The sequence below is a fragment of the Ogataea philodendri genome, assembly GCF_020536065.1.
Source record: "Ogataea philodendri strain CBS6075 chromosome Unknown scaffold3, whole genome shotgun sequence".
Classification (NCBI taxonomy): domain Eukaryota; kingdom Fungi; phylum Ascomycota; class Pichiomycetes; order Pichiales; family Pichiaceae; genus Ogataea; species Ogataea philodendri.
The window spans coordinates 410,636-432,552 of NW_025764099.1; the positions used below are offsets into that span (position 1 = coordinate 410,636).

General features: G+C 48.7%; 19 protein-coding genes across 19 annotated transcripts; 8 read left to right on the forward strand and 11 right to left on the reverse strand.

Moving 5' to 3' along the window:
- Positions 1 to 661: 661 nt before the first annotated feature.
- On the reverse strand, positions 662 to 2,530 carry OGAPHI_005741 (uncharacterized protein; the record flags this gene model as incomplete). The annotated part of the gene is made up of 1 exon (XM_046206955.1): positions 662 to 2,530. The coding sequence occupies one exon, from the start codon at positions 2,528 to 2,530 to the stop codon at positions 662 to 664; it is 1,869 nt and encodes a 622-aa protein (XP_046059578.1).
- A 96-nt stretch (positions 2,531 to 2,626) lies between these two features.
- OGAPHI_005742 (uncharacterized protein) lies at positions 2,627 to 2,989 on the forward strand (the record flags this gene model as incomplete). The annotated part of the gene is made up of 1 exon (XM_046206956.1): positions 2,627 to 2,989. The coding sequence occupies one exon, from the start codon at positions 2,627 to 2,629 to the stop codon at positions 2,987 to 2,989; it is 363 nt and encodes a 120-aa protein (XP_046059579.1).
- A 351-nt stretch (positions 2,990 to 3,340) lies between these two features.
- OGAPHI_005743 (uncharacterized protein) lies at positions 3,341 to 4,702 on the reverse strand (the record flags this gene model as incomplete). Its single annotated transcript, XM_046206957.1, has 1 exon — positions 3,341 to 4,702. The coding sequence occupies one exon, from the start codon at positions 4,700 to 4,702 to the stop codon at positions 3,341 to 3,343; it is 1,362 nt and encodes a 453-aa protein (XP_046059580.1).
- A 42-nt stretch (positions 4,703 to 4,744) lies between these two features.
- Positions 4,745 to 5,746, forward strand: OGAPHI_005744 (uncharacterized protein; the record flags this gene model as incomplete). The annotated part of the gene is made up of 1 exon (XM_046206958.1): positions 4,745 to 5,746. The coding sequence occupies one exon, from the start codon at positions 4,745 to 4,747 to the stop codon at positions 5,744 to 5,746; it is 1,002 nt and encodes a 333-aa protein (XP_046059581.1).
- A 163-nt stretch (positions 5,747 to 5,909) lies between these two features.
- OGAPHI_005745 (uncharacterized protein) lies at positions 5,910 to 7,610 on the reverse strand (the record flags this gene model as incomplete). Its single annotated transcript, XM_046206959.1, has 1 exon — positions 5,910 to 7,610. One exon carries the CDS (start codon positions 7,608 to 7,610, stop codon positions 5,910 to 5,912), a length of 1,701 nt encoding a protein of 566 aa, XP_046059582.1.
- A 459-nt stretch (positions 7,611 to 8,069) lies between these two features.
- OGAPHI_005746 (uncharacterized protein) lies at positions 8,070 to 9,845 on the forward strand (the record flags this gene model as incomplete). The annotated part of the gene is made up of 1 exon (XM_046206960.1): positions 8,070 to 9,845. One exon carries the CDS (start codon positions 8,070 to 8,072, stop codon positions 9,843 to 9,845), a length of 1,776 nt encoding a protein of 591 aa, XP_046059583.1.
- On the reverse strand, positions 9,251 to 9,622 carry OGAPHI_005747 (uncharacterized protein; the record flags this gene model as incomplete). The annotated part of the gene is made up of 1 exon (XM_046206961.1): positions 9,251 to 9,622. One exon carries the CDS (start codon positions 9,620 to 9,622, stop codon positions 9,251 to 9,253), a length of 372 nt encoding a protein of 123 aa, XP_046059584.1.
- Positions 9,846 to 10,258: 413 nt separating the features above from the next.
- OGAPHI_005748 (uncharacterized protein) lies at positions 10,259 to 11,947 on the reverse strand (the record flags this gene model as incomplete). Its single annotated transcript, XM_046206963.1, has 1 exon — positions 10,259 to 11,947. The coding sequence occupies one exon, from the start codon at positions 11,945 to 11,947 to the stop codon at positions 10,259 to 10,261; it is 1,689 nt and encodes a 562-aa protein (XP_046059585.1).
- On the forward strand, positions 10,785 to 11,291 carry OGAPHI_005749 (uncharacterized protein; the record flags this gene model as incomplete). The annotated part of the gene is made up of 1 exon (XM_046206964.1): positions 10,785 to 11,291. One exon carries the CDS (start codon positions 10,785 to 10,787, stop codon positions 11,289 to 11,291), a length of 507 nt encoding a protein of 168 aa, XP_046059586.1.
- A 660-nt stretch (positions 11,948 to 12,607) lies between the features above and the next one.
- Positions 12,608 to 13,642, forward strand: OGAPHI_005750 (uncharacterized protein; the record flags this gene model as incomplete). Its single annotated transcript, XM_046206965.1, has 1 exon — positions 12,608 to 13,642. The coding sequence occupies one exon, from the start codon at positions 12,608 to 12,610 to the stop codon at positions 13,640 to 13,642; it is 1,035 nt and encodes a 344-aa protein (XP_046059587.1).
- Positions 13,024 to 13,386, reverse strand: OGAPHI_005751 (uncharacterized protein; the record flags this gene model as incomplete). Its single annotated transcript, XM_046206966.1, has 1 exon — positions 13,024 to 13,386. One exon carries the CDS (start codon positions 13,384 to 13,386, stop codon positions 13,024 to 13,026), a length of 363 nt encoding a protein of 120 aa, XP_046059588.1.
- A 43-nt stretch (positions 13,643 to 13,685) lies between the features above and the next one.
- OGAPHI_005752 (uncharacterized protein) lies at positions 13,686 to 14,324 on the reverse strand (the record flags this gene model as incomplete). The annotated part of the gene is made up of 1 exon (XM_046206967.1): positions 13,686 to 14,324. One exon carries the CDS (start codon positions 14,322 to 14,324, stop codon positions 13,686 to 13,688), a length of 639 nt encoding a protein of 212 aa, XP_046059589.1.
- OGAPHI_005753 (uncharacterized protein) lies at positions 13,882 to 15,262 on the forward strand (the record flags this gene model as incomplete). Its single annotated transcript, XM_046206968.1, has 2 exons — positions 13,882 to 13,944; positions 14,534 to 15,262. The coding sequence occupies 2 exons, from the start codon at positions 13,882 to 13,884 to the stop codon at positions 15,260 to 15,262; spliced, it is 792 nt and encodes a 263-aa protein (XP_046059590.1).
- Positions 14,575 to 15,129, reverse strand: OGAPHI_005754 (uncharacterized protein; the record flags this gene model as incomplete). The annotated part of the gene is made up of 2 exons (XM_046206969.1): positions 14,575 to 14,817; positions 15,103 to 15,129. 2 exons carry the CDS (start codon positions 15,127 to 15,129, stop codon positions 14,575 to 14,577), a joined length of 270 nt encoding a protein of 89 aa, XP_046059591.1.
- Positions 15,263 to 15,321: 59 nt separating the features above from the next.
- OGAPHI_005755 (uncharacterized protein) lies at positions 15,322 to 15,879 on the reverse strand (the record flags this gene model as incomplete). The annotated part of the gene is made up of 1 exon (XM_046206970.1): positions 15,322 to 15,879. The coding sequence occupies one exon, from the start codon at positions 15,877 to 15,879 to the stop codon at positions 15,322 to 15,324; it is 558 nt and encodes a 185-aa protein (XP_046059592.1).
- Positions 15,880 to 16,024: 145 nt separating this feature from the next.
- Positions 16,025 to 19,903, forward strand: OGAPHI_005756 (uncharacterized protein; the record flags this gene model as incomplete). The annotated part of the gene is made up of 1 exon (XM_046206971.1): positions 16,025 to 19,903. One exon carries the CDS (start codon positions 16,025 to 16,027, stop codon positions 19,901 to 19,903), a length of 3,879 nt encoding a protein of 1,292 aa, XP_046059593.1.
- Positions 16,288 to 17,178, reverse strand: OGAPHI_005757 (uncharacterized protein; the record flags this gene model as incomplete). Its single annotated transcript, XM_046206972.1, has 2 exons — positions 16,288 to 16,630; positions 17,072 to 17,178. 2 exons carry the CDS (start codon positions 17,176 to 17,178, stop codon positions 16,288 to 16,290), a joined length of 450 nt encoding a protein of 149 aa, XP_046059594.1.
- Positions 18,781 to 21,418, reverse strand: OGAPHI_005758 (uncharacterized protein; the record flags this gene model as incomplete). Its single annotated transcript, XM_046206974.1, has 6 exons — positions 18,781 to 19,078; positions 19,153 to 19,274; positions 19,397 to 19,921; positions 20,190 to 20,390; positions 20,834 to 21,059; positions 21,234 to 21,418. 6 exons carry the CDS (start codon positions 21,416 to 21,418, stop codon positions 18,781 to 18,783), a joined length of 1,557 nt encoding a protein of 518 aa, XP_046059595.1.
- Positions 20,079 to 21,827, forward strand: OGAPHI_005759 (uncharacterized protein; the record flags this gene model as incomplete). Its single annotated transcript, XM_046206975.1, has 1 exon — positions 20,079 to 21,827. One exon carries the CDS (start codon positions 20,079 to 20,081, stop codon positions 21,825 to 21,827), a length of 1,749 nt encoding a protein of 582 aa, XP_046059596.1.
- Positions 21,828 to 21,917: the final 90 nt, after the last annotated feature.

The window sequence follows — 21,917 nt, forward strand, 5'->3', positions numbered from 1 at the left end:
AGAATATGAAATTTTTCAGGTTATAAATTTTTTTTTTATCTCGGCTTCTCCTTCCCTCGCGTTCTCTTTCCCCCCTATCTTGTATATAGACTCTTCCCCATACAAACGCAAAATTTTACCACTTTCTCTTCATGACTAACTACAGAGAGTACCAGAAGGTGCTCAAGTTGAGCTTCTCGGACCATCCGGCCACTGTGACGCCTCCAGCGTCTTCGCCAGAATCGTCGCCGCACCTGGCTCCTCGAAATCTGTCTCCGGAGCCCAAAAAAAAGATCACCAGAACGAAAACCGGATGTTTCTGCTGTCGAAGACGCAAGAAGAAGTGCGACGAGCGCAAACCCGCCTGTTCCGGCTGTATTCGCAACATGCTCACGTGTGTGTATCCCGACGAGTCGCAGATCTCGAAACCAAAAAGACAACCCAAATCGCAGCCGGCTGAGCACCAACACATCCAATTCACGCCGCTCTCTCCTATTTGCTCGCCAGAAGTCAAGGAACGAGAATACACGATGGAAAGACGCGAGATTGCGCCCCAATCAGTCACTCCGAAAGTGTGCTCCCCGCCAAAATTCAGATACCCCTCTGGCATCAGTATCAAAAGTTTACTGAATTAGCTAATGCATTCGAGTATGTAGAGCGCAACATATTACTTATTCGTTTTTCACTTGACTCCAAGCTTTTCTCCCTTGGATTTCTTCTTGTAGTCTGCAAGACTGAATTTCTTGACGATCTTTGGTTTTTCTTCCTCTTTGGCCTCCACCAGCTCCACCTTGGACGGCTCCTTCGCAGCAACAGCGACCGGGATGTATAGTTTGTCCGAGGCTTCCAGAGGCTCTTGCTTTGGTTCCTGTAAATACTTCTTGATGATTTGGTATTTCGGTGGTAGCACCGTTGGGTCGATCGTCATCTGTGTCTCTGTCTCGAACTTGTTCAGACTCTTGTCCTCGCTGGTGGTCTCGCCCAGCGACTCAAAGATGATCCGTTCCCGGTTTTGCTCGCGCGACCCAATAGAGTAGTACTCCTGTGCCAGATCGGCCAAAAGGGCCTGTTTTCGACTGTTCCGACTGTACATCTTCTTCACCTTGTTGAGCAGACAGTCGCCGGAGTTGGATGCGCATCCACACTCGGTCAGGTCCAAAATAGCCTGCACAGAGGCAACCAGCCGTGCACGCTCGGTGCTATCCAGGTCGTCCAGTGCAGATTCCTTCAGCTTCAGGATTGGGTGCGACTCGTCCCATTCCCAGGGCAGCGTCAGCTCTGTATCCTGCTCGACGTATTGCGTGGTGGCAAGACAAAAATACACCTGGTCGCCAATGAAAACCGTGCGGATGTCGCAGTTTGGAGAACACGACTTGCGCACAAACCGCGTGAGGTTGCCCAGTCCGCGCTCGTCGATCACAAGCGGCAGATCAGGGTGGAAAAACGTCTTTGGTTTCGCGCATCCCAGCAGCCAGTACTGGTTCCATTTCTCCTCAATGTAGTTGTTTTTCAAGTCAACTTCACCAACAATCTCGCTAACCAGCTGGTCTGCCTCCAGCTCGACATTGGTGGACAAATACAACTTCGACAATCCGTTAAAGCGTGCCTTGGAGTTTTCGGGTAGGGATTTCACCTCCAGCTTTGACCTGTCCAGTAGAACGTCTCTGAAAGCCTTCTCTTTGTCAAATCTAATAGGATTGGCGTCGCGGTCTGCAACCAGTTTCGGTAGCTTCTTGATAAGTGATCGCACAGAGCTTGTTTTGTACTCCACGGCCTTGATCTCAAAGTAGAGTGTCTGGTAGCGTTCAACCGCGCCTCCGGAATTGTCGTCGTCCTCAGGGGCTTCTGCGGAACCGGACTTGCGTTTCTTGTTGGCACTGGAATTGGGAGGCTTGGAATCCACAAGCTCGCGGCGAGACTGTGTGCTTCCGGTCAATGAGGTGTTGTTTGGGCGGCGTCGTTTTGGCTGCAGCCGCACGGCCTGCAATTGACGGGCTTTTTCAGCACTAACCACCAGTGTCGGGTCACACAGGTAGCACAGGTAGGTTTCGGGCACCTCGTCGATGTCGTCGATACCCATACAAACTGCGTGTTGCCACCGGAAACAGCGGTCACACTGGATAGTGAATCCGTCGTCGTGCTCGTAGCCGCAAATACAGCCTATCTCGCCGCTATCTGGGTCGACAGCATAGGCAACAATTGAGTCTGAGTGTTTTTCTTCTTTGACCTGTTCTTCCTCCTCCTTTTCCCTTGTTAAGAGAGGCAGAGGTGTGGCCGCGGCCGCCGCAAGAGCAGCCGCGGCAACCATTGCCTTGTTGTTGGACGAACCCTTTGCCAAAGCGGCCGCAGCAGGGCCTGGCGACCTCGCCACTTTTTGATCAAGAGGACGAACTGACGAGTTTTTCGGGTCCTGTCCCGCCACATCGGGCGTTGGGGACGGCGACTTCTGAGCCTCCTCGCCAGTACCAACGTTTAGACGCTGCGACTGGTGCGAAAAAAGCATCAACAGCCCAGCAGCCTCTGTGTCTGGCAGTTCTGGATGGCTTGTCATATGAAGAAATAATTTTAACTTCAGCCTTACTTAAGAGGGAAGGTCGATCGTCCCGACTTAGGCGCAAAAATTCAAGTGCAAATTTCTTCGTCATCAATGGCTCACAGATTACTGGTGCAAGTGGTGTTTACGGGCGCGCGGGTGTTCGGACGTGCGTTCACAGAGGCTTACCGGCAGGCTGCTGCCGCCACGACGGCTCAACAAACAACAAACGGGGCTCAACAGCCAGCTAGCTCAAGAGATACAGACATCTCTCTGGACGAGGCATGCAAGATCCTGGACGTCCAGCCAAGCGGACTGAGTCTGGAGTCGGTGAAGGGCAAGTACGACTACTTGTTCGACGTGAACTCGAAGGAAAAGGGAGGCTCGTTCTACGTCCAGTCAAAGGTCTTCCGTGCCATGGAAAGAATCAAAAACGAACTAGACCATCTGGAAGAGACCCAGCGAGCGCAAAAATGATCTTGTGTATATAGGAATTACAATGTCAAAACACCATAGTGGATGAAACAACAGCCGCAATAATGTAGCATGCTCCATCGTCTATCTAACGCATCTTGTTTATTCTAAGGACCTGAACGGAGTGACTACCGTGGCTTTGTTGTTAGCAAAGTCGGTACAGACACTTAGCTGATCTCAAACCCACACAACTGCCACCATCGCAGCTGCTAGGGATTGAATGGCCCTATGGTAATAATATACTAGTTTAGTATACCTACTGATGTGAAGAAAATTTTAAGCTCTGTAAAAACTTTTTATAGCGCCCTCTCCGCACCACTCCAGAGACCGCACTCCAGAGACCGACCAACACCCTTAGATCCCAAGCCCAAGAAGCATCTCCTCTGCGTCCTCTCCAAACTGCACAACACCGCCAGAAACAACCTTTTCTGGCGCACCGTTCTCGTCCAAATGGCCCACATACTTTGGCTTGTTCCACCGCTTCGCCTCGTTCTCGTAGTCCCAGATGTTCTGGGAGTTCTTTTCCAGCTGTTGCAAACCCTGCACGTTCATCTCGTTCTCCAGTTTCTCGATCTCGCCGTCAGACTCCAGCTCCACGTCCACCTCGTTCATCACCACCTTCCCGTCCTTGATGCTCATATCTATCATTTTCTGGCCGCGTCCTGTTCGTTTTTTCTCCTCCTGTTCCAGACGTTTCATTTCCTGCTGCTGTTTCTTCAACTGGAGTGCTCGTTCCACAGGAGTGGCCCAGGGACTCAGATTATTCGCAGGGACCTCGAAATCGGACGCCTGGTCGATAATTTTCGTTCTTTGCGATCCGCTGGCCTGGAAATTCAGCAGTGTGTCCAGTCTTTGCTCGGCCTTGAGCAGCTCGGCGTCCTTATCCTTGGTGGCTTCCATGTACTCGATCTTCTTGACCGCCTGCTCGAGCTCTTCTTTCTCCTTTCTGTTTTTCTCGAGCGTCTCGCGCTCCAGCTCCTTCCGTTTCTCGATCCGCTTGAAAAGCTGGTCTTGCACTTTGAAGTTGTTCTGTCCAGCAGAGCTCACCGAAATGGTAATTTTATTCTTCTTGGGTTTAACCTTCTCCACCACCACCGGCCGCTTGACCCCGTTAATCTCGTCCTTCTCCTTGAGCAGCACCGCGGCAATCTGCCGACGCTCCTCCGTCGTGAGCAGGTCTTTCCCGCAGAACGAGCACGGTTGCAGTCCTTCCTTCACACAGATGATCTTGCCGCAGTTCAGACAGTTGGGGAACATTTCGAACAAGGGGTGTCTTGTGGCGTTGCAGTTGCACACGCGTCCGCCCTGTTGTGACTCGAGCTCGACCAGCGCGTCGTCCAGCTCCTTTAAATTGTCCAGCTTGACGTTCTTGTGCGATTTGGAGAATGACTCAGCAGCAGGAGACGACGGTTTGGCCGGCTTGGAGGTATGTCGCACGATCTTGATGGTGTTTTTCTTTGTCTGTGGCTGTGGCTTGCTTTGCTTGGGCTTTGCTGGCGACTCTTTCTTTTTCTCTGTCTCCTTGGGACCTGTCGCCTTGATGAAGTCTGTGATAAAGTCCAAAGCATCGGGACTTTCTCCGAGCAAATTGGTGAAATGCGAGGTGATTTGTTCAGGGGTCTTCAATTCCTTTGCGGCGTAGTCAACCATTTGGCGCAAAGTGTCCTCGTCTAGCGGCAATAGCCGAACAAGCTTCTTTACAAGAGAATCAGACATTGAAATATTTTCTCCAACTTATTTTTTACCTTGTTTTATTTAATGTCTGAAAGCCAGAAGCTCGAAGAGCGGCTTCGGATTCTGGAAAACGACCTCAAGCTCCAGAAATCGCAGCTTGTTGACCAGCTCGTGCGTAAAAAGGGCCTAATTGCCCCGAAAACGCTGGTCAAGGACCGCAAGTTCGACCCCGACTATGCTCGCAAACTCAAGGCATACAAGCAGCTCATACGACTCAAGAAACGCCTCCACAAACATATCCGATCTAACCAGTTCAAGTACGCATACAAAAACAGAATCACCATAAACAGACTCAATTTTGTCTCCATACACAAAGATACAAAGCTCGCCCTCGTATCTACAAAATATCTCGACACAAACAAGGAGATTGCTTCTTTGGACGATTTGAAAACAACCTTGGTCCACAATGAACACAAGTTTATCAAAACCTTGGAAGGCGATTACATCATGCAAAACCCGCAGTACTCCACAGAAAAAGAATACTGTCTCTATTACACGAGATCAGGAACTTGCTCTAATAATAAATGTTCCTTCGTTCACTCGCCAAACCACGTCGCTTTGTGTCCAAACGTGATCCAGAACAAAGACCGCACATGCACCAAACAGAAATGTACATACTCGCACACCCCGTCGCAGTTCAACGCCCCGTCTTGCAAGTTCTTCCAGTCGCAAAACTGCACCAACGAAAACTGCGTCTTCTCGCACAAACTGGAGGCCAAGGACGCTAAAATATGCCGCGAATTCGCATTGAACGGCTATTGCGACAACGGTCGTAGCTGCTCTCTGGCACACTACTTCGAATGTCCCGACTTGGACGAACTGGGCTACTGTCCAAGAGGAAGTATGTGCAAACTGGTTCACAAATCAAAACTGCCCCCAATCAATCATAAGGCAACTAGAAACATGGATAACGACGATATCCCGAAAACAGAATACCTACTCATCTCAGACTCAGACGAGTCCGACATCGAGCAAGTCCTCGACCAGGACCTCGACATGAACCACGATTACGTCGAGCTCGCTTAATGTTTGACATTTCTTTCGCTAGCCATTTTATAAATGAACGACGCTAGGAGGCCGGCTCACTTGCGTTCCATGAACATGAAACCATGTCATTATAATCACCCAGCTCCTCATCAAGAGCATAATCAACAAACTGGTCCTCGCCACACTCGTCGCCACGAACAATTCACACCTGCGAATCAAACGACGCTTCAATATTGGCAGGTAGAACTTTTTCGGAAGGATGCTTGTTGTCGAGCGGGATCAGCTGGTACGAGTCAGAAATGTACAGTGGCTCGACCAGCCCAGTCTCGCCAGCATAGACTTCATCTCCGTAATCAGACTCGTCATCGTCGTCGTCGTCGAATCCCCAGTCCTGTTGGGCATTCGCAGGCTCTATCAACGAGATCTTCGGCTTCTCGGGAACAGATTGGTACTCCAGCTTAGGAACCTCCTCGTTGTGCTTGATGTTTTCCTTCAGACTGCCAACAAATGAGAGGTTGTCCTGGGGGTTGGTCTTGTCTGTCTTTGCAAATTTGAACATGTTAAGGTGCGGCACCTTACGAAGACGGTGGGTGGACGTTTCGTTGACATTTTCGTCGTTAACAAGGGTGGGGGTGCTTTTTGTTAGCCAGGTATAGTTCTCGGTGACAGATTTGGCTATCTTCTTTTGCACCGGAGTAGAAACGTTCTCCGACTCCTCAGAAAGCATCTGGTTGAAATAACTCATCTGACACAGTTGGTAAACGTCGGTACGTTTACTTGGGTCCCAGACAAGGCACGCCTTCACAACCTCACAGAGGTCTTTTCTGTCCTTCTCCGGAAGGTCGACTCTTGGTATCAGTTCCTCGATAGAGGCTCCTGGAAGCTTTGGCAAGTGGAATCCGAGGTTACTGGACAGTTTTTGTGCGTCGTCCCAAAATCCACCTAATGGAACTTTGTCACTCTTTTCAGGACAGCCAAGCACTTCCAGAACTCTCCATGTTTGATCTAACTCGTTGCTTCCTGGGAAAAGAGGCAAGAAGATTGCACTTTCGACAACAACACAGCCAAACGCCCAGATATCAACTGGGTATGAGTATTGTTTCTGTCTTAGCAAGATCTCTGGTGATCTGTACCATCTGGTAGAGACGTAAGCTGTGTATGGTCTTGTATTTTCTGCCTGTCTAGCAAGACCGTAATCTGCTAGTTTGATCACATAAGCCTGGTTCTTTTTGTCCTCGGGTATATTTTCCTTGGATCCATAGAAGTTTGAGGATTGCATGATGAGGACATTTTCTGGTTTGACGTCTCTGTGGTAGTAGCCGTGTTTGTGGATGTGACGAATTCCTGCGAGGATCTGCGACAGGATGGATTTCAAGGTATATGGGGAGAAGAGACAGTTTTTCCTGTACTTCATAAGCTGGTATAAGTTTTGATCCATGGATTCCATGACTATGTGGAGTTTGAACGATTCTTTGTCTATGAAGATATCATAGATTTGGACCAACGAGGGGTGTGACGAGATGGCCAGGATGAATCTGACTTCTTTGACCTTCGAATAGTCTTCCAAGTTGGGCAGTCTGCGAGTCATGGTTTTAATAGCCACCACGTCGACCTTTGCTCTGTGGACGTTCTTCAGCGGTTCCAACAAGGTTCCAGGACACGATCTCATATCTTCAAAGATACCGCTGAGTGCGTTTGAGCGCACTTTGGCCAGAGTAACCGTTCCAAAACTTCCTGAGCCTAGGTTTCCCACGGTTCGATAGCGCTGGACCAGCGACTTTAAGGGGATGATAGATTTTGCCGATCTGGCCTGATCTTTTTGCTTGATTGGCGTCATACTTGACTGAAGGAACTCCTTGAGAGAGATTGGCTGTTCTAAGGCCGACGAATGGGCGTTGAGCATAACAAACTGTTCAGATCAGAAAGAAAAAGATCGAGCGTTTAGTGGGCTGGAATTTTTCCCTTTTTATGGGACAAGCGGAGATTTCACGGCATTTCTACCAAACCCGCAGTGTGGACTGAAAAGTACGTAGCAAGTAAGGGAATAACGTATTATAAGAAGAGAGATTGTAGAGAATACAAAGATAGGTTAGAGGAGATTAAGAGAAGGGGGTTGGACCCCTTACAACAAAGGGATCTGTTGTATCATTAGAAGATGACAATACCAAACCAACTTTCAAAGAGAACAATCAACCAAACGCACTTGATTGTTCTATTTCCAATCAAATTTCATCTGATTCCGATCATTGGCTTATCAGATGTCCAATCCAACTGATGGAAACTATGGGGGGTTCTTGTTCTTAATGTGGCGGTGTAAAGATGAATATTTTAGCACGGGATTTATTATTGTTTAATTAATTGAATGAAGGACTTCAAGGAAGCGCCTTTGATTTTGAACCAATCCACGCTGGAAGAGCTGCAGAAACAGGACGATAAGGTTTCAAGGCTCTCGCAGTTGAAAGAATTTTATTACAATGGGTTTTACTCCGATTTTGAACTCACAATATTGAAACACAAGCCAAATGATTGTCCTATTGTTCAGAAATACTCCAAATTGGAGACTTTCCAGTACAACAGCAAGTCTGTCACGCTGAACACCTTCTACAGTGAACATCCGCTTAGAGAATACCAGAAAAGAACCGCAAACGGACTCAAAGCTGACGACTTCCAGAAAATTGACTCATTGCCAGTGCTTATCTTTATTCATGGCCTGGGAGGCCAATTGTCGCAATTCGAGCCGGTTTTGCAGGAGTTCAGAAACTGTGCCGATGTTTTTGGAGTCGATTTGCCAGGATTCGGCAACTCCAAACCCAACATGCTGAAAAATGGCAAGTTCAAGCTTTCTGAGTATTCTGATCAAGATATTAATAAACTGGACACAGATCTTGCAAATCTCACTCTTGAAGACTATACAAGCGAAAGCATTGCCAGTTTGCTGCTTGCAATTTTACAAACCAAGTTTCCCAACCGGAAGTTCATCCTAATAGCCCATTCTATGGGTACTCATCTCGCCGTTAGACTGACTAATCTGCTCCCAGAAAATCGGGTCGAATCGCTGGTGCTTCTTGCACCTCCCAAACTGGCTCCTATGAACCTACCTTTTGCCATGAAAATTGCCCTTGGACTGTTCACCTACGTCCCCCGCCTGTTCGATCTCTACAGATACACCGACCGTTCGGGCGGGTTGAACTCGCCGTCGGTTGTCAAGTTCATATATCCGGAGCAGGACGACCTGCTCAAACGCGTGACCCAGTTCAGATGGAATCTCGACACAGAGTCTGAGACTTTCCTGAACTATCTTAACGGGTTCCATCTAATATCAGCAGAGGACCTTGTTTCTGCGGCCACCAAGGTCATCAACTCCAAAAACGAGACTCGTATTTTGATATGCTGTGGTGACTCTGATAAGGTGACGCCGTACGGAGTCAGTTTGGCGATGAAGAACGTGCTTGAGTCGAGCCAGATCCCTGTCCAGTTGGAGAAGATCGAAAAGGCCAACCACTCGCTGTTTCTTGACCGCCCGCACTATCTCACAGGTGTGATCTACCAGTTCGTCGAGGCTCTCGGTCTCAACATCAACTGCACCTGGGTGTTACAGATCAAGGCCCAAATCAGTGGGGATAAGTGGGGGCTCAAGAACAAAGAGAAATGGGACAAGGTGGTGACACTATCTACGCCCATGCAGGCCGCGGGTAAGCCAGTGTCGCCGTTGCTGGGGATGAAAACGTTGCGCCAAACAGATTCTGTGCATAACCCCAGTGTTTTCGAGGAAAGCCATCCCGAGATTGCTGCCATCATCGATATAGGCTCAGATACGCCGGCGTACGACCCTGCCGCGTTCAAACGGATCGAATACGTCAAGTTCAAGACCGAGTCGAAGGTGACCCCGGATAACGTGACTATTGTGAGATTCATCGGTAAGGCTGACAAATTGGTGCAGAAACTGGCCGCGGGGCAATTCATAGCCGTTCACTGCCACTACGGGCAAAACAGAACCGGGTTCTTTATTTGCTGCTACTTGGTGGAGAAGCTTGGATGGAGCGTGAAGGAGGCCCTGGACGCTTTCGAGAAAGCCAAACCTCCAGGAATCCGCCACGAGCACTTCAAAAACGCGCTATATCTCCGATACGGTGAGTAGCAAAACATATGATCCATTAGTAATACCCTATAAGTTAATCCCCATGGCACGCCGGCCTGATTATATTTTGAATGCGTTCCGGGTGTTGAAGTGACCGTAAACCTCCTTGGACTTGTCAGCCGACAGCGAATATCTAAATGGCAACACAAACGGTAGCACCAGGCCAACCGACACATACGCCATTGCCAGACCTTTATGGGCCCGCGACACAAACGGACGATGGTAGTGGTACAAACGATACAGATTCATCAAGTTGTACAGAATACGACAGGTTTGCGTCTATTTATTCACTTTCAACAGAAAATCGTACCATTAGTGATAGATACTTTTGCACAGCCATTTCCTAAAACAGAAAGCCCTCAACATGTCGGAACGACTCGTTTATGTCGTTCCAAAAAAAAAACCACCACCGCTCACGTAAGCTTACTTAATTCGTTGGTGAGCTGCTGCCTCAGCCTCTGTTTTTCCTCCTTGTTAAGTCCGTTTTCTTCCAGGTTGCGTTCGAGGCGCTGGCGCAGGTGCTCGAAGCTGCGGTCGATCGAGGTGCGCGTGTTGTCCAGGTACCGGTTTTTGAACTCGGCCAGGTACCGGTACACCGCCTTGGAAATGTTATTTGACGAGATTGCGAAACTGAAAACCACAATTGCCACAGCGGTGTCCACAGAAATGTAGTCGATCACGTGACCCACGGAGCAGACCGCGAAAACGGGCAGGTTGATAGCCGCGAGGTTATGTAGCACCGTGCGGCTGACCTGGTTCTGCAGTGCGGGCAGGTCCGAGTTGATCACCTTGTGTTTGAGGATCGACAGCGGGCTGGCCAATGGCTCTGGTTCCTGTGTAGATGGAGGCAGCAGCAGGTCCACCTTTCCCTCCAAGTAGTTGAGTTTGGCCGTCGATTCCAGTAGCGATCCGTGGCATTTGACCGGCGTGAAGTTGAACATGCTCTTCTGGATGTACGTCTCGTCGTCAAACAGGTATTTCGACAGCACCAGGTCGAAATCGTCGATGTTGGGGACGATCTGGGCCACTTTGCTAAATCTCTGGATCAGCACGTCGTTCAGGTACGGTGCGATCTTGGACTGCAGCTCAAAGTGCGACAGCTGGGCCCACGAGTCGATCTCTTTCTTCAACGAGTCCACTTCTCTGACGATGTCTGGTTTCTGTTCAAACTTGAGCTGTTGGTCGATGTCTGAGAGAAGAGACTGCAGCAGCAGCACGAACGGCTTGTCACCGCTTGTTTCGCGACTCAACGTGAACAGCAGCGAGGTGATGCGCGAGTTTTTGACAAGCTCGAGGTATTTCGACACGTTATTCGGAGACTCCAGTAGCAGTTTGTTGGCTAGATTGGCCTTTTCGAGGTCCACCACTAAATCATCGTGCGTCTGTGATTGGAACGAAGCTCCGTGTTCCTGGATGCTCGTGTTGAGAACCGTCAAAGACGGGTAGTCTCCAACCTCCAATGGCTCTCCGGGACGTGATTTCACGTATATGTACAAATGGCAGTCTGTTGGCACGGAATTCTGCACCGTGGACGTTGTTTCCGAGACCTGAGAGCCGGACTGATGCAATAAGTCGGGTTGGTTGATTTCCAGGAACTCGATGTTTCTAAACAGCTCTCTATGAAGCTCGTTTTTCGACGAGTTATCTCCGACCGTTTCGTTTTGGATAACTCGCAGGTCGCGGCTCAGAATCGGGGACTTGACTCCGTTCTCGCCGTACCTAACCCAGAAGTTGTCCTTCTTGGTGGTCCGCCGCTGCCGGAGCTGTTCAAACCAAGACTGATCAGGATCCAAAGGGTCGCAAAGCAGCACGTCTAAAAATAAGCCAGGGGTAATTGATGGTGACTGGACCACGCCAATCTTGATGGGCAACAAGTCGGGCCTCGAACCGGCTCCCAATTCGACCAATTGGCGGGCCTTCTTGGTGATGATGCGGTTGGTAGGAAATATCGCTTTGGTGCGTTCTAGTAGGTCATCTAGACTCGGGGTCTTTCCGGAACTCTCCGTGTATGTTCGACGCTGGGGCAACGTGAATGCTGATTTCCAACGGCAGTTCGCCAGCTGTCGCACAAACGCCCCGGAGGGACTCCCTTTCAGATACATGGTGTTTATATTTTTCGCCGAAAAAATTATTGAGTGGGTTGAGGTGTGGTTAGTTCTAGAGGGTGTTGCCAGCAGGCGCCAACAAGTGCTTCAAACGGTGGAATAATGAGCATTCCCAAGGAACTGCATTAAACAGTACCGTCTACACTTACCTGGATGCTGTTGCGTGCCCTTCCAAGGCCCCGATTCGGTTCTGGGACTGCACCGTAGCGTATCTTCTCCACGGCAACATGCACGTGAACGTATCATTCAAGAAGTGCGTTGGCCCTCGATACGCGTGCTTCAGAACAGAATGCAAGAATACGGGAAACTTCAAATGCTTTAGTAGCACAAAAAATTTGGTTAGAGAGAATGGGCTGGTGAGTGGACCGGAGGCGGGAAGAGTGTGTGCACACATAGGGGAGTCGAACAACAGTCTCAGTACTACTAGCAACTTATATCCCATCTGTGCGACCGCCCGTGATGCTCTTGCCTTACGACGATATTACTCCATGCGGCGATGCGGCGCGCTTTTCGCTCAGCGCTACGGTACAAAACAACGTTCTGTAAAAGAGATGGATTCCTATTTAACTTCACACAGACTTTGTTTTACGCTACACCATTGCTAACCACACATCCGCACACAGACACTCGCACAATAAATTAACACAACAACATTACATGAAGTGGTGGACTTTGACCTTATTAGCGTCAGCCCTGGCCAACTCGGCAATCGACACAGTCGACATGAAGATCCAGAATCGCGTCTTTGACATCATCGAGCAGTACAATGATCTCGAGGGTGCTGACGTCCAGTTTGAAGAGTGGATTTCGCCCGAAAACGAGGTGTACATCGTTCCAAAAATCAGCACTGGCTTGGAGACAACCTATGGATACGGGTACCAGTACTTTGACAACTCCGACGACCAGGTCAACACTTTCTCAGAGGAGTCCAGTCCTGAAACCTCCTTGATCAAGGAGCAGGATATTTCTGCCTTGGGATTCCCTAATTTGTGGCACAAAATTGCAGATCTTCTTCATGATGACTGTGAGGAAGAGCCAGTGGAGGAAGAGCCAGATATTGACAGTCAATTCCCTTATGGGGCCAGAAAGTTCCTGCTGATCGGGGTCAAGAAGAAGTCAGTTGAGCTGGGCTCAGACGACCAAGCTATGGCAGAAGACGCAGATCTGGAGCTGCTCCAAGAAGATGCGGAGGTTGAGCAGTACGTTGCAGAACACGAAGAAGTTTCTGCAGACTGGCTTCCATGGAAAAAGAAGAAGGAGGACGATTGTGGAGAGGAGGAAGAAGAGACCAAGAAACCTTTTGGAGCAGACAAGTTCCTATTTATCGGAATTGGATCTGTTGACAACTCGACTGCCCCTGTCAGACCTGCCTCCGACGCAGACCTGTCTCCACTGGCTCCGCTTTCGTACGCTTCAACAGCCAAGGCTGTTGCCATGAACGAGGCTGCCGATCAACTACCGGCCAGTGAGTCAACAACTCTGCAAACGAGCTTCCAAAACACAGCCACTCACACAGCAAACAGCTCTTTTTCCGAGGCCGAGAACGTTTACATCAGCGTGGACGAGCTATTCCACCAGTTCCAAAACAAGAGCAACATCCAGATTAGTAACGAGGCCACACGTGCCGCAGGCCACACCTTGTCGCTTCTGGGAGCACTGGTTCTTATTGGTTCTTCTGTTTTATTGTTTTAGAGCAGCCATAATAATTCTATCACTCAGCTTTGTAGACAAATGCTCATTGTAGCGCGCTCAGTCGTTGTCTCATATTGGCCAGCAGCTCGTCGTCCACCTCCTCTGTTTCTTCGGGCTCTTCGTGTGCGACCGTGTCTGGTAGTTGGACCTCTGGCTTTGGTTTCTCTTCCAAAACAGATTTCAAAACCTCTTCCACGTCTTCGTCCTCTTCGTCCTCGTAGATATCCGACGAGTCCAGAATGTCGTCCATCATCTCGTCAATAATGCCGCTCTTTGTCAGCTCTTTGCTCAGTTCTTGCACGGTACGACCGATCTGCGGCAGATGGACCAGCTGGTTCATGTCTCTCATAATCTCGGCCGACTTGTGCATGGACCCTGTGAGTTTGATCATTTGTTGCTGTTCGGTCAGTTTCATGCCGATCGACTCCAAAGTCGCTCTGGAAACGGTTATGCGCTCGATCGTCTTGGAAACGTTTTTGTATTCCCGCGCATACAGCTTGGCTGTCTTGAGGTCGTTCTTTTTGACTGCTGCTTTTATCAGCGACTTTGTTTTCTTCTCGACAGCATCCAGGTCATGTAGTTGTCTGTCTATCTGTCTCTTGTTCTTACGCAAAGCGCTCTGACACCGTCTGTACTGTTCTTTAGGGTCCGGGCCCCAAATTGCCTTCTTGATAATATCCATAAAGAAATTAAGAAAAGGTCGATCGGCCAAAATACGCTGGGGCTGGCGCGACGATTTGCAAACCTGGTTTTATTTCGCGTGGTGTTGAAATTTTGTCGCGTTTTAAATTATCTGCACGCGTTATGTTACAAGGAAAATTCGAGGAAGCTTCGCTGTTGAAGAAAGTAAGTATCGCATTGTGCAACAACTAACAGTGTCAGGTCATTGAGTCCATCAAGGATTCCGTCAAACTCTGTAACTTCAACTGTTCTCAGAGCCAGGGTATCACTGTCCAGGCAATCGACGACTCCAGAGTGCTGCTGATCGCTCTTAAGATCGACGCGGGCTCGTTCCAGGAGTTCCGTTGCGACAAGGACTTGGTTCTGGGTCTGGACCTGGAATCGTTGTCCAAGATCCTCAAACAGGGTAACAATGAGGAGTATCTAACTCTCATGGCTGAGGACTCTCCAGACAACCTGATGGCCGTGTTCGAGGACAAGAAAAAGGACAGAATCTCCGAGTTCTCGCTCAAGCTCATGGACATCGACTCGGACGTGCTCACGATCGACGACATGGAGACCGACTGCACCATCACCCTGCCTGCTTACGAATTTGCAAAGATCGCCAAGGACATGAAGACTCTGAGTGAGTCTTTGAAGATCGTTGTTACTAAGGACTCTGTCAAATTCAACGCGGAGGGCCAGATCGGAACCGGTTCGGTCATCTTGAAACCTCACACAGACATGGACAAGCCAGAGGAGAGCGTCAAGATCGAGTTGAACTCGCCAGTGGCTCTTACTTTTGGTGCCAAGTACCTTAATGACATTGTGAAAGCCACTTCTCTGTCTTCCACCGTCACTATTAAGCTCACAGACAAGTCGCCTGCTTTGTTCGAGTACAAGCTTCCTAGCGGTTACCTGAGATACTACTTGGCTCCAAAGTTCGACGACGAAGAGTGAAAAAGTTACATATAACATTATCGTTAGCCTGCTATATACCATCTAATATTTTTGGCTCTTTAGTATTTGGACTCCATGCTATTTTCCAGCTTTGGGAGGAACGTTGACCGGATAGTGCTTTTCTCGCTCACAGGCAGTATCAGTCGCAATGCGTCGTGTTTGTTCAAGTAGTATCTGAACAGCCGTTTCACCCGCAAGAACCCGAAATTCTCGTAAAGTCGCAAAGCTGCTTTGTTGACCACCTCTGTTTCCAAAATGATCTCGTCACATTTGTAATTATCGATCATCGAGTCCAAACTCCGCGAAATCAGCTCCTTGGCTATTCCCTGGCCCCTGTACTCGTTGTCCACGGCCAACATTCCAATGTATCCGCGTATTCGAGAGTCTCTATGAGGCTCCACCTTGGATATAATACACCCAATCACCTTGCCCTGGTGCTTGGCCATAATGGTGAGGTTGGGCCAGTTGTTCAAGAAGAACCGGTAAACATAGATCGAGTATGGCTCGCTCAAATGCTCATCCACAAGCCGTCGCACCTGCTCGATGTTGAAATCCACAAGTTCTCGGCCAACCTCCGAGATGTCCAGACTTAATGGTTCGTAGTCTATCCCGGACATAAAAAATTAATAAATCTATCTTTTTCCCCATTTTTACCCTCTCTTGTGACTGATCACCATAAGCAAATAAGGGCAAATCCGTTCATATCTTGTTCCAGTATTGATCATGAACGTCTCTATCATCCAGAATAACAACCCTTTGTCGATGATGTCGTCGATATATCGACAAAATCCATCTAGGGACACTCACTTGCCCTCTGCATTATCCATCTATAACTCCTTGACAGGTGACAAGTCTGTTGCCAGTGCCTACCAATTTAGCAATTTGGAGGCTTTGAAACAGTTCATCAGCTCGTCGTTCAATATTGCCGTGGAAAACCTGTTCTTGTTGACCCCCTTTGGCATCAAACTCAAGTTCTCAATGGTGGTTCACGAGGAAATCGCAGAAATATACGTCTTTGATAGACGCTACTTCAACGTCAACAACATCGAGTCCTCGGATAACTTGTCCGGGTTGAAAGATCTGGTCCAGGAATTGAACCAGACAAATCTGATCAATATGATCAAACCCCTATCTTCCCCCATTCTTTCTGATGAACTGGCTATATTTGTGGAGAAACTGTCCCTGGTGCTCGAAAACACTCGAAATATCAAAGCTGTCGATATCAACCTCAACAACTTGCGGCTGCTTCTGAACTCGCTCAAGCGGAACTCGGGTTGGGCATCTGCTCTTTTATCAGATTTCAAAAAAACAGTCGCATTCGATGAAAGCACGCCTGAAGACGACGACCTCGAGGTGATTCTCACATCGCTGAACGTTCTGATCCAGTACGTCGGTCTGGTGTTCAAGTCGCTCGAGAAAAAGTTCAACGACTCAATTGACACCCTGCTTTTGCTCCAAACCAACACACTGGTGGATCAATGGGAAGACCAGTACAGAAACCTCCAAAAGATCAGTTTTGGATTCAAGACTACCTCCAACACCCGCGAAAAACTTACTCTCAGTCAGCTGGTCAATGAGTCCCATCTGAAAACAAGTGCTTCCGAATCTCGCAAACTCAACAAAGCTATCAACGAAAGACTGATTCTGCTACGCGGCAAGATCGAGAGCGAGATCATTGTCCCACGGCAGGATCTTTCTAAGGAATATGACGAATACGTTGCCCAGTACATGCGGCCAGAAACAGACACAACGAGCAAGTCTAAGAAAATTGAGGATTGCAAACGCATCTTGGCAGAACTTGAGACTTACGTTAGCAGACTCATAAACGCATCGTCTTCGTTACCATCCTTTGAAGAACTCATTACAACGTCCAGCCAGACCTCGGCAAATTTGTCAACTGCGTCTGTCACGAACATCAAGAAACTCATTGAGCTCTACCGATTCCATCAGACAGACCTCGTTCCTCAAATTTCGAATCTGGCTGACCGGTTGTACCAGATCCAAGTCAACAAGCTCAACTCGAGGAAAGAGTTGCAGACGAAGCTGATTTCCTCCACTTTGATCACAGTCACGAAAATACAACTGAACATCATGAAACTCACCAGCGTTTTGAACACAGACATATCAAAAACCATTGGAAGCATCAAAGACCACGAGCTCCAACTATCTGTTGTCACAGACCTACCACTGATATTTGGAATTTACGCCATTGCTAACCTCAACAATCTCAAGTATGGTATCTCGCTCAAAACGTTGGTGAAGAGAGCCAATGAGATCTTTGAGATGTTGCGGTTCATGGAGTCCAAGAACAGGGCAAGGTGGCTGCGTGAGTTTCTGGCCAGCAGTGGAGGAGAGAAACTCGAATTTTTGAGCATGGATGAAGAAGAGAAGAAACGGTTTATTTATGATAATCTGTTTGCATATAAGCTGGAGCCTGTGGAAACTGCTCCGCGCAGAGAAACGAGTCCCCCTGCTAACCAGCAACAACCCTTGAGTCCAGTGAGTCCTCACGAGAATAATTACCTGACTTCGATTAACAAGCTCCTTCACAACATCAACGGTTTCCCAATAACATCAAAGCCAATTGCTACTGATCTTCCAAAGCAGAGAGAGACAAACATTTTTATCAACCTGTCAAAATATGTGACTGTGAACGATATTATTGATTACATCTCTTCACTAAAGAGTGCTGGAATTGACCCGAACATTATCAATAAACTGGAGGAGTGTTTGAGAGATTTCGGTTTAACGTACAACGAGTCCGGCAAGAAGACTATCAGCACCGAGGACGGTGAGGAAGTTGTCGTTAAAGGTGGAAATATGGGAGACTTGGGCACTTTTGATGCGTCTGATGTGAGTTTCATGCGATTGTTCAAGAAGTTTATCAAGAACTTTGAGTCGGAAGGAATCGAGATCAGTATCGGGTCAAGGAAGGAAGATTCGTCTGCAAATGAAGAGCTGATCAAAGGGTACGAAAGAAGAATCAAGAAGCTGGAGAATTTGCTTCATGCGCGTAATTTCCAGCAATTCAACGACCAATGGTCTCATCGGAACCGACCAGTTCACACGCTTCCAAATCCAGTTAGTCGTCGCCAGTCGGACTCTTCACCAGATCCTGTTGGACAAGACAATACGATTCTGTTTGATGATAATGTTAGGCTTGGAAGAAAGATGATTGAAATTCCACCAAGCCACTACGGCGAGCGAATTGAAAAGTTGGAGAAAGAGCGCGACGAGCTCAAGAAGGAGCTGGAGGCCTACAAGAGTGGCTCTGAAGCTTCTGAGGTGGAGAAGCTCAAGAAGGAGCTGGACGAACTGAAGCAGGCTAGTGCTAAAAAGGATGCAAAGATTGAGTCTCTGGAGAAGGAAAACACAGAGTTCAAGGAATCGAACGAGAAACTCACCAAGTCCAACAAGAAGTTGGAGACTCTGTGCTCCGAGCTGAAAAACATGAAGTCTGATCTTCTTGAAAACATGTCGCAAAAAGAGACAGAGTTCACAAAGGAATCGAGAGTGAATCAAGAGGAGCTGAACGAGCTGAGATTGAAGGTTGAGGAGCTTGAAGAAGATGAGTCAAATCTTGTGAATGTAAACAAGTCGCTAAACGAGAGACTCATTTCGAAAGACCAGTTGCTTTGCGGTCTGTACGAGCTTATCCAAGCGTCATACAACAAGCTGAACCAATTGAGCGGAGAGATCTTTGGCAACCTCACAAGAGTGTGTTTGTTACTGGAGTCTATTGGGCTATTGCTGGTCAGAGAAACCACATCGGTGGAGGACCAGCCAGGTCTTCTGACGATTAAAAGAGTGAAAGGTCTAAGAAGTCGCAAGAGACAGATCAAACAGTCCAACGACTCGACCAACAACAATCTCAGTCTGATCAACGATACTCTGGAAGACACTGATCAGATCGATAATGCGCTGATGGAGGTTGTTTCGAGCGAGGTTGTTCCTGAGGCAGAGCAGTATCTCCACTGGGTGGATATGAATGTCTTGAATTACACCATTTCTTCTGATTTGGGCATCGACGAGGAGATTGTCAGCACCAAGAAAGAGGACGGGTCTGTGATTGACATGAGTCTTTGCGAGGAGAGCTCAATTGAGAAAAAGGTGAAGAAGCTGATCAGCAACTACGAGAGCTTGAACATTGAAAAAGGATTCCAGAACTTTTTGCGGTTCAACCACATCGATAGCGAACTGGTCGTTGAACGAGTGTATCGTCGGTTCAACGACGTGGAGACCCTCGCAAGGAAATTGCAAAAGGACAAGAATCAGCAGAAACAGGAGCTGAAGGCGCTGACGACCGAACTGGACGGCAAGATTGCGTTCCGCAACTTTAAAGTTGGGGATCTTGTTCTCTTCCTTAAAACACTTACGCCAGCCAGCGAGGAAACAAATGGCGACGAAGAACAGCCGTGGGCTGCATTCAACTTTGGCAGCCCGAACTACTATCTGAAGAACAGCAAGGACGGCGACGGGTACATCGACTTGAGCGACCGGGACTGGCTTGTTGGACGGATTTCGCGGATCGAGTCGAAAGTCGTCAACGACCAGAACTTTGGCGACAAGAGCAGCAATCCGTTCAAGCTGGCGCGGTCCACGGCGTGGTATTATGTGGAGGCACGTGAGGTGAAGGAATGAGGAACACGAACGTAACGGCTTCAAAGGTTAACGACGGGTATCGCGGGTAAATACGGTTAGTATCGGTACGGTAATGAAAAATATCGGTGCAAAAAAAGGGCCCTCCACCACCAGTAGCCGACAGCGGTATATAAGCAAGAGGTCTGCCCCTATTCCACCTCTTGTAAATCATAGAATGGCGCCTGTTGCACAAACCGATTCGTCAAGTAGCGAGTATTACCAGCTTGTGAATAGTATCAAGCCTGATTACATAACCATCTCGGAGTATATCTTCTTGCGGATATACCAGCTCGGAATCAGGTCGGTGTTTGGCGTGCCCGGCGACTTCAATCTGAACTTTCTGGAGCATCTGTATGATGTGGAAGGTTTGGACTGGGTTGGCTGTTGCAATGAACTGAATTCGGCGTATGCTTGTGACGGCTACACCAAGACCTGCGACAAAATGTCTGTCATGGTGACAACGTATGGAGTTGGCGAGCTTTCTGCTCTGGCTGGTGTCGCTGGAATGTACTCGGAGTACTCTCCGATGCTCCACATTGTTGGAACGTCTGCCTTGTCGATGAAAAACTCCAACAAACGAATGCATCATTTGCTAAGTGGTAGCAACACCTATGGATCGCCTGACCACTTTGTGTACGAGGAGACAGCAACCAAATACAGCTGTGTGCAAGGATCTATTCGGGATGATGCGATGGAGGCATGTGATACCGTGGACCATGTAATTCGCGAGATCCATCGTCATTTGCGGCCAGGTTACTTATTTTTGCCCTGTGATTTGACGGAGATGCGTGTGCCTGTTTCGAGGCTCGACGAGCCGCTCGGTTCCGAGTATGAGCCCCAGAACTTTGTCAAGGCCGGCACGGTTGTGGACACTATTCTGCAGCGAGTGTATGCAAGCCAGAACATGGCGGTTTTGGTCGACTATTTTACCGGGCGGTGCAAGATGACGGGAGCTCTTGGCGTGCTGCTAGACAAGCTGGCGGGCAAGACGAACGTGTTTGACACGTTCATGGGCAAGGGAATTGTGAGCGAGGACGTTTCCGGGTATGTGGGAACGTACCAGGCAGGAATGGATAACGAGCAATTGGCCGGTGTTTTGGAGGATGCCGATCTGGTGCTCCATTTGGGAGCCTTTGACGTGGAGATGAACAGCGGGCTATTTACGAGCAAGCTGGCCACCGAGCGGGTGATTTCGATGAACATCGACAGCGTGGTGGTTTGCGGCGAGATTTACACGGACCTGAACATGAGAGATGTGTTTGAGCAGCTGGTTGCACGGTTGGAGGGTGAGAGAGTGGCAGCAAGCAAGAAATACGCCGTGGAACCTTACTTGCGGTCTTCGGGAGCCAACGCGCTAAACCTGGTGGACCTGTCGAACAAGCTGGAGTCGACGCTGACGGCAGACGACGTGCTGATTGTCGATACCGGCTCGTTCATGTTCGGCATGGGCACACTCAAGCTGCACGGAGCACGGTTTGTGAACCAGTGTTTGTGGGCTGCGATTGGGTTTGCCATTCCTGCGACACTCGGCGCGTGTATAGCGAAGCGGGAAATGGGATCCAACGGTCGCGTGATCACCGTTGAAGGAGACGGAGCAGCAGAGATGACGCTCCAGGAACTGGCGTCGCTGGTGCGGTACGGCCTGGACCCGGTGGTTTACATCTTGAACAACGACGGATACACCATCGAGCGGGTTATTAAAGGCCCATACCGGTCGTACAACGACATAGCTACCAATTGGAACTGGACACAGATGGTGACGTGCTTTGGTGGAGAAAAACCGGGCACAAGAATTAGTAATCGCCAAGATCTGGCGCAGCTGCAGTATCAGCGCGGGCTGCATCTGGTGGAGCTGATAGTGCCGAAATTTGACGTGCCGCAAAGTTTGTCAAATATGGTCATACGCTCTAAATCGAAATCTTAATAATTGCCGAGCTCCACATCGGTGAATTTCTTATATTACTTATCATGCTTAGTCATTATGTCAAATAACGTTTAACACTAATGTTTTATA